At 45.1% G+C, this 12,339-nt stretch overlaps 1 protein-coding gene across 2 annotated transcripts in view; it reads left to right on the plus strand.

Annotated features, from left to right (window-relative positions):
• The window catches only part of ints6l (integrator complex subunit 6 like), a 122,340-nt gene that overhangs the window by 34,238 nt on the left and 75,763 nt on the right, over positions 1-12,339 (plus strand). For both annotated transcript variants that reach the window (XR_009446701.1, XM_059651305.1), the window contains exon 4: positions 9,928-10,017. Coding sequence is in view for 1 of the 2 variants with exons in the window: in XM_059651305.1 (XP_059507288.1) it covers positions 9,928-10,017 (90 nt within the window). In the remaining variant the exon portion in view is untranslated. The remainder of the gene's footprint in view (positions 1-9,927; positions 10,018-12,339) is intronic.

Consider the following 12,339-nt stretch of genomic DNA (forward strand, 5'->3'; position numbering starts at 1 on the left):
AGTTCCCCTGTATCCCATTCCTCCTGACCTTCTGAATGAGCCTACCATGGGGAACCTTATCAAATGCCTTACTGAAGTCCATATACACCACATCCACAGCTCGACCCTCATCAACTTTTCTCGTCACATCCTCAAAAAACTCGATAAGGTTTGTAAGGCATGACCTACCCCTCACAAAGCCGTGTTGACTGTATTTGATCAAGCCATGCTCTTCCAGATGGTCATAAATCTTACCCCTCAGAATCCTTTCAAACACCTTGCAGACGGCAGACGTGAGACTTACCGGTCTATAATTGCCGGGGATTTCCCTATTTCCTTTCTTGAAGAGAGGAATTACATTTGCCTCTCTCCAGTCCTCAGGTATGACTCCAGTGGAGAGCGAGGATGCAAAGATCTTCGCAAGTGGCGAAGCAATTGCATTTCTCGCTTCCCAAAGCAGCCGAGGACAAATCTGATCCGGGCCTGGCGACTTGTCAATCTTAATGTTTGACAAAATTTTCAGCACATCAGCTTCGTCTATCTCTATCCATTCCTGCATGCACACCTGCTCTTCAAAAGTTTCATTCACTACAAAGTTCGTTTCTTTCGTAAAGACAGAAGCAAAAAACTCATTTAGGGCTTCCCCTACCTCCTCAGGCTCCCCACACAAGTTCCCTATGCTATCCCTGATCGGCCCTACTCTTTCTTTGATCATTCTCTTATTCCTCACGTAAGTGTAAACTTGTGTTGGAAGCGGGTGAAGGGGTCAGTGGAAGGAGGATTGGGTTCCCGGTTGAAGAAGTAGGCATGGAGGCGAAGACGGTGGAAAAACTGCTCTATGTCCAACCGTGACTGGTATTCGTTGATGTGTGGTTGTAGGGAGACAAAGGTGAGCCCCTTGCTAAGGACTGACCGTTCGTCCTCAGTCTGTGGGAGGTCTGGGGGGGATGGTGAAGATGCGGCAGGGCTTGGTGTGGCTGTCACCTCTGGGGTTGCTGGCTGTGGAGGTTGTGGGCGCAGCGATGAGGTCTTCGGCCATGGGCGGGGTTCCGTCGGCCGTGGGCGGGGTTCCGTCGGCCTCGGTCCGGGTTACGTGGAACAGTCCCTCTTCCGCACCTACACAGGCCCCAAACCCCACCTCTTCCTCCGGTACATTGATGACTGTATCGGCGCTGCCTCTTGTTCCCCAGAGGAGCTCGAACAGTTCATCCGCTTCACCAACACCTTCCACCCCAACCTTCAGTTCACCTGGGCCATCTCCAGCACATCCCTCACCTTCCTGGACCTCTCAGTCTCCATCTCAGGCAACCAGCTTGTAACTGATGTCCATTTCAAGCCCACCGACTCCCACAGCTACCTAGAATACTTCTCCTCCCACCCACCCTCCTGCAAAAATTCCATCCCCTATTCCCAATTCCTCCGCCTCCGCCGCATCTGCTGCCACGATAAGACATTCCACTCCCGCACATCCCAGATGTCCAAGTTCTTTAAGGACCGCAACTTTCCCCCCACAGTGATCGAGAACGCCCTTGACCACGTCTCCCGTATTTCCCGTAACACATCCCTCACACCCCGCCCCCGCCACAACCGCCCTAAGAGGATCCCCCTCGTTCTCACACACCACCCTACCAACCTCCGGATACAACGCATCATCCTCCGACACTTCCGCCATTTACAATCCGACCCCACCACCCAAGACATTTTTCCATCCCCAAACCTGTCCGCTTCCCGGAGAGACCACTCTCTCCGTGACTCCCTTGTTCGCTCCACACTGCCCTCCAACCCCACCACACCCGGCACCTTCCCCTGCAACCGCAGGAAATGCTACACTTGTCCCCACACCTCCTCCCTCACCCCTACCCCAGGCCCCAAGATGACATTCCACATTAAACAGAGGTTCACCTGCACATCTGCCAATGTGGTATACTGCATCCACTGTACCCGGTGCGGCTTCTTCTACATTGGGGAAACCAAGCGGAGGCTTGGGGACCGCTTTGTCGAACACCTCCGCTCAGTTCGCAACAAACAACTGCACCTCCCAGTCGCAAACCATTTCCACTCCCCCTCCCATTCTCTAGATGACATGTCCATCATGGGCCTCCTGCACTGCCACAATGATGCCACCCGAAGGTTGCAGGAACAGCAACTCATATTCCGCCTGGGAACCCTGCAGCCATATGGTATCAATGTGGACTTCACCAGTTTCAAAATCTCCCCTTCCCCCACTGCATCCCTAAACCAGCCCAGCTCTTCCCCCCCCACCCACTGCATCCCAAAACCAGTCCAACCTGTCTCTGCCTCCCTAACCGGTTCTTCCTCTCACCCATCCCTTCCTCCCACCCCAAGCCGCACCCCCATCTCCCTACTAACCTCATCCCACCTCCTTGACCTGTCCGTCTTCCCTGGACTGACCTATCCCCTCCCTACCTCCCCACCTATACTCTCTCCACGTATCTTCTTTACTCTCCATCTTCGGTCCGCCTCCCCCTCTCTCCCTATTTATTCCAGTTCCCTCTCCCCATCCCCCTCTCTAATGAAGGGTCTAGGCCCGAAACGTCAGCTTTTGTGCTCCTGAGATGCTGCTTGGCCTGCTGTGTTCATCCAGCCTCACATTTTGTTATCCAGGTAAAGATAGCAGTTTCCTTCCCTAAAGGTCATTAGTGAACTAGATGGGTTTTTCTGGCAATCGACATTGGATTCTTGGTCATCATTAGCTTCTTATTTCCAGTTGTTTATTGAATTCAAATTCCATGGTCTGCCGTGGTGGGATTCAAACCCAGGTCCCCAGAACTTTATCTAGGTCGCTGGATTAACAGTCCCGTGATAATACCACTATACCATCACCTCCCACTTTCAGTTTGCCTTGTGCCTTTCATTAAGCCATCTATTTTGTCAGTATTCCTCCCTGACCTTTGGTGTTGTTTCTGAAGAAAAGAACTTTTCATACGGTGAAAATGAATTATGACCATCATAGCTAATGGCCCTTTGCTGAGACTGCTGACTCTTGCATTTGAAGTAGATGATGAAGTGACATTTTTTTCCTTGATACATCTTGTAAATTTTCGGAACTTACTAAAACATGTAAACATTCCATTTGTTTTTAAACACAAGTAAACAAAACTCGTATATAGGAACAAATGAAGCCCATAATGCTGTTCAGCTCTTCAACCAGATCATTTTAATTCATTCTTGTATGAGAGTGCATCATGGATGCTTCGTCCTGAGTTCTCATTGTTTAGCAATTTGAGTCTGGCTGAGGTGTTACCGTAGATTAAACCAACAGCAAGCTGTGCGCTTCCCGAGCTCTGGATAATTCAAGCAGAGCATTAGTTATCCTGGTCAGATCAGTGTTCGCTATCTGTTATACAAACTGGCAAAGGCTGCCACCTTTCTATTTGCAAAGTTCAGTCTCGTTGAAATTACCTTGGCGGTTAGGTAAAGGACAGTATCAAAAATATTTCTGCAGAAGAAGCAGGTCATTCTGCTACTGTACATTGGCTTTGTGACTGCTCTTTTCCAGTAATAGGACATTGCTGTAGGTCCACAAATTTACCCTGCTATACTGTTAACCATGTTGTGTATGAATTTCACTGGGTCACAATGCTGGGTATATTTTGATGCCCAGAAGCTTGAGAAAGCAACTCGAGTGAAATTGAACTTCTTAGTGTAATGCTGGTGCACTGTCCAAGTCTCATGTGAAAAGCAGAATGTGCAGAAATGTTTTGTAGACTTTCAGCTGGGAAGCCAACTTACAGTTCTTCGTTCCTGGACTGACGTTAGAAGGTTACTTTTTACTTTACAATTGTTGGATGTGTCTTTTCAATATAGACAGCTTTAAAGTGTGCGCTATTGAAGTAATCTCATCTAGCCATCACAGTTATTGTGCAGTCAGTTGTGACAGCAACTTGTATAAAGAAAAATAACAAAAGAAAGTAAATCAGATCAATGGTCAGTTTGATTTTTAAAATTATTTTGTACCTGTGGATGGTGTTGATCTCGTATGAGAGAATTCTCTGTTGTCGTGTGGACCCTGATGTTGTTTATGTTTGCCTGGTTGATTGTACCTTAATGTCTCATTCGAAAGTTGGAATCTCTAGCAACGCAATAGTCAGTGTGCAGCCATGGAATAAGGCGTGGAATATACGCCACAACCTTGGATTCTAAGAGGAAAGTATACAAAAATAAACTGAAATGTGGACTAAATCTAGAGCAGCAGGGAGAGAAACATCAAGCTGTAGTGAGCCAGTGTTTGAGGTGTGAAAGAAATTTCAACTTCTAATGATTTTTCAGGTTACGTTAAAAGGGAAATTCCGTATGATGCAGTTGGTTGGGACTTTGCCATGATTTGAGAAGGAACTTCACCCAGCACCAGTAAAGGACTGGTTTAACATACATGGAAATAAACAAAATACTCTGTCTAATCACATGTGATTATTTGTGTGAAATTTGTTAGAGAATTTGTGTGTCCTGAAATTTACCAATTTGTATCTGGTCTAATGACAATTCAGAACTTACTTTATTATTCCATGTTGGTGGAGATCTGTGAAAACAGCAGCACTAAAATTCTAAGCATGTTGTTCAGGGCAAATGAACTGCAGCAGACAATTTTCGAAGAAACATTGGTGTGTAGCCAGGATGGGAAATGCCTTAGGAGTCCTTAAAATAGACTGTAGCTCCCATGAAGTTTCATGTCATCAGGGCAGGCATAGCCATCTTCTATATGATGTCAAGAAATAGCTGAACACTGTGGATATTGCATAAACAATAGGCGCTGACAATATTCCAGCAATATTGCTAAAGACTGCCACATCCTTAACCAACTTGTTCCAGTACACTTACAACACTGACATCTACACAGCAAACTGGAAAATTACCCAGGTATTACATGTCCATAAAAAAACAGGAGAATTGATTACCGCCCGATCAGTCTGCTTTCATTCAACAAAGGGACATAAGATGCCATTGACACTGCCAAGTGTACTTCAGCGTAAGATTACCTTCAGCAAAAGGTTAGAAGTGATGATGTTTGCTGTTGCTTATGAAATGATCAATGCTATTTGTGCATTCTTGGTACAGAATGTTCAGCAAGACCAGATAACATCCAGGTTTGGGCTGGTAAGTGATAACTAATATTTGTGCTATACAAAAACAAGGCAAAAACCAGGAAGAGAGACCTAACCAATTGCCTTTGACATTCAGTGGCATTATCCTCACTATCAATTTATTGATCAGAAATTGAAAATTGGTGGGATTGAAAGTGGATGAATTCCCAGGGCCTGATAATCTACATTGCAGAGTATTTAAGGAAGTAGCTCTAGTGGATGCATTAGTGATCATCTTCCAGAATTCTGTAGACTGGAGGGTGGCTAATGTCACTCCAATATTCAAAAAGGGAGGTAGATAGAAAGTGGCGAATTGAAGACCAGTAAGCCTAACATCAGTTGTGGGGAAAATTCTCAAATCCATGATTATGGAATTTATAGCGGAGCATTTAGAAAGCAGTGGTGGGATCAGACAGAGTCAGCATGTATTTATGAAGGGGAAATCATGCGTGACAAATTTTTTGGAATTCTATGAAGATGTAACTAAGAGAGTTGACAAGGGAGAACCAGTCAATGTGGTATATTTGTACTTGCAGAAAGCATTTGACAAAGTCCTGCATGAGAGATTATTGTGCAAGTTTTAAGCACATGGACTTGGGGAAAGTGTATTGAGATGTAAGGAAAACTGGTTGGCAGAGAGGAAAGAGGAGAAATTAATGGGTCCTTTTCAAAATTGGCGGGCAGCAATAGTGGGATGCCATAGAAATCGGTACTGGGACCCCAGCAATTCACAATGTGTATTAATGATTTGGATGAGGGAACAAAGTGTAACATCTCCAAGTTTACAGAAGATACCACATTGGGTGGGAGGGTGAACTGTGATGAGTATGCAGAGATCCTTCAGCATGATTTGGACAAATTGGGTGAGTGGGCAAACCAATGGCAGATACAGTATAATTTGGATAAATGTGAGGTTATTCACTTTGGAAGCAAAAACAAGAAGGCAGTTTGCTACCTGAATGGCTTTAAATTGGGAGAGGGGAGTGTGCAGTGGGACTTGGGTGTCCGTGTGTACCAGTCGCTGAAGATAAGCATATAGGTGCAGCAGGCGGTAAAGAAGGCAAATGGTATGTTGGCCGCCTTTGCGAGAGGTTTCGAGTACAGGAGCAGGGATGTCTTGTTGCAGTTATACAGGATCTTGGTGAGGCCACACTTAGAATATGGTGTGCTGTTTTGGCCTCCTTTTCTGAGGAAGGATGTGCTTGCTCTCAAGGGAGTCCAGCAAAGGTTTAATAGGATAAATTCTGGGGATGGCAGGACTGATGTATGAGGAGAGTTTGACTGACTAGGTTTGGATTGTTTTCGCTAGAGTTCAGATGAATGAAAGGGCGAATCTCACGGAGATATTACAAAATTCTAACAGGACTGGACAGGTTGGATGCAGGGAGGATGTTCCTGATGTTGGGTGTGTTCAGAACCAGGGGCCACAGTCTGAGGACTCGGGTACACCATTTAGGACGGCAATGAGGAGACATTTCTTCACCCAAAGAGTGGTGAGCCTTTGGAGTTCATTACCACAGGAAGCAGTTGATGCCAAAACATTGAATGTGTTCAAGCGGTGGCTAGATATAGCACTTGGGGTAATCGGGATCAAAGGTTCTGGGGAGAAAGCAGCATTAGGCTATTGAGCTGGATGATCAGCCATGACCGTGATGAATGGCAGAGCTGGCTTGAAGGGCCGAACGGCCTCCTCCTGCTCCTACCTTTATGTTTCTATTTATTGGACTCATCATTTAAATGGGGGCAAGCAAGAACTGCAGGTGCTGGAAATCCGAGATAATACAGCGTGGAGTAAAACAGCAGGTCAGGCAGCATCAATGGAGCAGGAAAGCCGACGTTTTGGGCCTGGACCCTTCTTCATGACTGGGGATGTGGAAGTGAGCTCAGAAATAAATAGAACGAGTGGGTGTGGGGCTGGGGGAATGTAGATGGGATGAACGTAGAACATAGAATTATACAGCGCAGAACAGGCCCTTTGGCCCTTGATGTTACGCCGACCTATGAACTAATCTAAGCCCCTGCCCCCTACACTATCCCATCATTATCCATTTGCTTATCCAAGGACTTTTAAATGCCCCTAATGTGGCTGAGTTAACTACATTGGCCGGCAGGGCGTTCCACGCCCCCTCTGAGTAAAGAACCTGCGTCTGACATTTGTCTTAAATCTATCACCCCTCAATTTGTAGCTATCCCCCCTTGTACAAGCTGAAGTCATCATCCTCGGAAAATGACTCTCACTGCCCACCCTATCTAATCCTCTGATCATCTTGTATGTCTCTACTAAATCCTCTCTTAGCCTCCTTCTCTCCAGTGAGAACAGACCCAAGTCCCTCAGCCTTTCTTCATAAGGCCTGCGCTCCAGACCAGGTAACATGCTGGTAAATCTCCTCTGCACCTTTTCCAATGCTTCTACATCCTTCCTATAATGGGGTGACCAGAACTGCACGCAATATTCCAAATGAGGCTGCACTAGCGTTTTGTACAATTGCATCATGACATCACAGCACCAGAACTCAATCCCTCTACCAATAAAACCTAACACACCGTAAGCCGCCTTAACAGCACTATCAACCTGGGTGGCAACTTTCAGGGATCTATGTACATGGACACCAAGATCCCTCTGCACATCTACACTACCAAGAATCTTTCCATTGACCCAGTATTCTGCCTTCCTATTATTCCTCCCAAAGTGAATCACCTCACATTTATCCATGTTAAACTCCATTTGCCACCTTTCAGCCCAATTCTGCAGTCTATCCAAGTCTCCCTGCAAACTGCAACATTCTTCCACACTGTCCACCACTCCACCCACTTTAGTGTCTTCTGCAAACTTACTGACCCATCCACCTATATCTGTGTCCAAGTCATTTATAAAAATGACAAGCAGCAGTGGTCTCAAAACAGATCCTTGAGGCACACCACTAGTAACCGGACTCCAGGCTGAATATTTTTCATCAACCACCACTCGTTGCCGCCTTACAGAAAGCCAGTTTCTAATCCAAACTGCTAAATCTCCCTCAATCCCGTGCCTCCATATTTTCTCCAATAGGATGGTGATAAGTGGATGCAGTGAGTGGTTGTGGAAATAGGTCAGTGGGAAGACCGGGTGTGTTGGTGAGAAAGAAGATCGACAGGTTGTGTCAGATCAAGGATGCAGGAATGAGAGGGAAGGCTGGATGTAGGATGAGGCCAGGAGTGGGGAGATTTTAAAGCTAGTGAATTCCATGTTGAGGCCATTGATCAGTAAGCTCCCGAGGTGGAACATAAGGTGTTGTTCCTCCAATTGTTGTGTGGCCTCATTGTGAGGCCCAGGATGGACATGTCACCAAGTGAGTGGAGGGGAGTTGAAATGCCTGGCAACTGGAAGGTGATGTTGATTGGAGAGTGCGGAGTGCGGATGCTCCGCAGATCACTCAAGTCTGTGTTTGGTCTCGCTGATGTAGAGGAGACCACGACAGATGCAGTAAACCAGGATCTCCACACCCACTACCTGCATCTACCTATCTGCACCTACCTTCCCCTGCCCCAACACACCACCACCACCCCCCCGCCAAATTTATTTCGGAACTCCTGATCCAAAATGTTGACTTCCCTGCTCCACTGATACTACCTGACCTGCTGTGTTCCTCCAGCTCCACACTGTATGGACTCATCATTTAAGTGTTTGCAAGAATCCTAGTGCACGTAACTCCCCAAAGCCTGTTCATTATCTACAAGACACAAGTGAAGATTGTGATGGAATGCTTCCCACCTAACTGGATGAGAGCGGCTCCAACGACATGTGAAGCTTGATGTTATCTAGGATGAAACCACATGATTGGCACCACATTCACCACCTGTGCGCAGTGGCAGCAACATATACCATTTACAAAATGCACTGCAGGAACTCATAAAAGAGATAGTAGGAACTGCTGATGCTGGGTGTCCTTGTACAGAATAAGATGTTAGAGTAGAATTAGACCATTCAGTCTGTCAAGTCTAATCTGCTATTCAAACATGGCGGATATGTTTCTCAACCCCATTCTCCTGCCTTTGCCCCCTCCCTCTCCCAAAACCCTTGATTCCTTTTCTAACGAAGAGCCAGTTGTTGAAGGCGAGCATATGGGTGCAATGGGTGGTCAAGAAGGCACATGGTATGTTAGCCTTCATAGTGAGGGGATTTAAGTACAGGAGCAGGGATATCTTGTTGCAATTGTAAAGCGTCTTGGTGAGACCACACCAGGAGTATTGTGTGCAGTTTTGGTCATCTCTTCTTAAGAAGGATATTCTGGTAATGATGGGAGTTCAACAAAGGTTTGTCAGACTGCTTCCTGGAATGTTGAGACTGACTACTGTTTGGACTAATTTGATTTGTTACAGTGACATGTACCGACCACAGTGAAAAGTGTTGTTTTACAGGCAGATTGTACTACACGAGTGCATCGGGATAACAGAACAGAGTGCAGGATAGTGTTACAGCTGTTCAGAAGGTGTAGAGACAGAGAGGCCAACATTAACATTAATGAGATAAATTCAAAAGTCTGTTAAAAGACTGTAAAAATTGTTGCAACAGTCGGGCCATGGAAGCACTGAAAGGAACAAAAGTTAACTCTGTTAGAAAAGTAGTTTTATACAGTGTGTGCAGCAACAATGGGTAAAAACTTCACTGAAACAATGTTATGAAATGTCAAAATGTTTCCAGGAATTCTGTGTTGTTTGCCAATGCCTTTCTCTCATTAGTGTCTGTGCTTTTTTGGCAACTGAATTTTCTGAGGACCAGTGTGGAATTATGAGTTAACCTGCTATAGAATTTGCCACGTATAGACACCCCTGAAATCAGCTTATTTTATGGTTTGTTTTTCTACAGGGAAGGAATCCTTTTTTTCTTGAACCATCTGTTATAATCACCATCTCTGATGGAAGCAAAATGACAAATAACAGTGGTGTGCAAGAGGAGGTAAGATACAGTCCTTTGCACAATTTTGTGATGTGAATATAGGAGCAATTCTAAATTTTGTGCAGATCCAGAGCATTTATTTAAGTTAGCAGTGCATTGTCAATAATTCTATGCAGTAAATGAAGCACTTCAGCATAGATTTCTTCAACTTCTTGATTCTTGTCCCCTCCTAATGATTTTCTGTTCTTTTCCTTTCTCTTTGAAATTGCTTGTCAGATGCCTCCAGTGTCTGGCTCAAGTGACGACAGTTCTTGATATGTGACCATATTGATGGAGTGGAATAGATAAATAGGTGGATGAGGGACCAGAGACAGAAAAGAATTGGAGCAGGTGTCGCCCAGTGACCCTTCCAGCCAGCTGCAGACAGTTCTTGGCTTATCCCTACTTCGTCTTCCCACTAGTAGTTGAGGCAAACATGCGTGCACGCACATAAATGCACACCCACCCATTGCACTTGCACTGAATGCTGCCACTGTCTTCATTTTTCCCAGTTTTCTCAGAAATTCCAGTTGTCTGATTTGACCGTGGGAATAGAAATACTTGATAGTTCATAAATAAACCTCTTCCTGCATTCAGACAATCAGCATGTCACTCATTCAAAAACCAGAAATCCTGAATAAATGTTATAAATCTCTTACTTTTCACAACAAAATAAAACAAAAAATTTGGCTCAGAGACCTTCCATAAGGGTGCAAGAAGAATAGAAATCTAACAGTTGTCAGGCCACTAGAAGTGTGATGAGTAAGAAGAACCAAAGACTCTATTTATGTTAGATTAGAGAGTGGGAGAGATTTAACAAAAAAAAATGATGTAAAAGCCAAACGGAGACAATGAAACACAGACGTAGCAGCCAGCTAATAACAGCATGAAGTGATAAAGAAATAAGCCAGCCATCAGAACTCCCAGGGTTGCCACAAACATTAATGATTTTATTCAAGCGTGCCATGTTCCCCAGTTTACCTGTATAATGGAATCAAGTTTACAGAAAACACTGACCAGGCCCCTGTATTTAACAAGGACTGCTGTTTATTATAAATAAGTAAATTTGAATAACAAGTCAACAGCTATGACCTATCAACATACGGCCCTGCTGCTTAAAGCTTTCAACCCAATTTTTAAAACCGCCTCTGTATGCAGGCAGACCAAAAAAATAGATTTTTGCGTGCATGAATAATAAGCTGGAAAACACAATTCAATAGCACTAGTCTGTAGGATTTTTTGAGACGATCCCTTTTGCTTCCCAGGACTACGTTCTTCAGTCTCCTTGCTCCAAGTTCTTTTTAACTTCTTCACAAGAGGCGCAGGGCGATTGGTACGTTAACTACAAAGTCTGTTAGTCACTGATTAAAGGCAACAATTTACAGCAACTGGTAGGAGAAAATAACTGACTTCAGGTTTCAGGTTTCTTCACCACCACCCCCCCCCCCCAATGACAAAGAGAGAGAGATACTCAGCCTTCTCTTCCAGGAGTGTGAAGCTTTGTCTCCAGTATCATTCACACGCACATGTTGTTCAGCTGCCCAGGAACTAGTCAAGCTGATGACTTTTGGCATTCACAACTGATCACAATTTCACAAACTGATCAGCTACTTATTGCTGATCAAATCATATTCTATGCATGCACACACAGCACAGTGCCATTCTGTTTAAGAGCAAAGAAAATTACAGCACAGGAACAGGCCCTTCAGCTCTCCAAGCCTGCACTGGCAGATCCTCTAGCTAATCCTGTTGCCTGTTTTCCAAGGATCAGTATCCCTCTGCTCCTTGCCCGTTCATGCATCTGTCTAGGTACATCTTAAATGACGCTATCGTGCCCGCCTTTTGTCTAGTGTGTGCAGGAGGGCTTCCCGACACCGTATGTAGACAGGCCAACAAGGGGCAAAGCCACATTAGATTTGGTACACTTTCAAGAAAGAGATGGATAGAGTTCTTAAAGATAGTGGAATCAAGGGTTATAGGGATAAGGCAGGAACAGGATACTGATTGTGGATGATCAGCCATGATCATAATAGCGAATTTTGGGAAAAGTCACATCCATGATCATAATGAATGGTGGTGCTGGCTCGAAGAGCCGAATGGCCTACTCCAGCACCTGTTGTCTATTGCCTCTACCACCTCCGCTGGCAATGTGTTCCAGGCACCTACCACCCTCTGCATAAAGAACTTTCCACACTATCTCCCTTAAACTTTTCCCCTCTCACCTTGAAATTGTGACCCCTAGTAATTGAGTCCCCCACTCTGGGAGGAAAAAGCTTCTTGCTACCCACGCTGTCTATACCTGTCACGATTTTGTAGAACTCAATCAGACCCTCCCTCAACCTC

Source organism: Stegostoma tigrinum, chromosome 15 (genome assembly GCF_030684315.1).
Source record: "Stegostoma tigrinum isolate sSteTig4 chromosome 15, sSteTig4.hap1, whole genome shotgun sequence".
In the NCBI taxonomy this organism is placed as follows: Eukaryota; Metazoa; Chordata; class Chondrichthyes; order Orectolobiformes; family Stegostomatidae; genus Stegostoma; species Stegostoma tigrinum.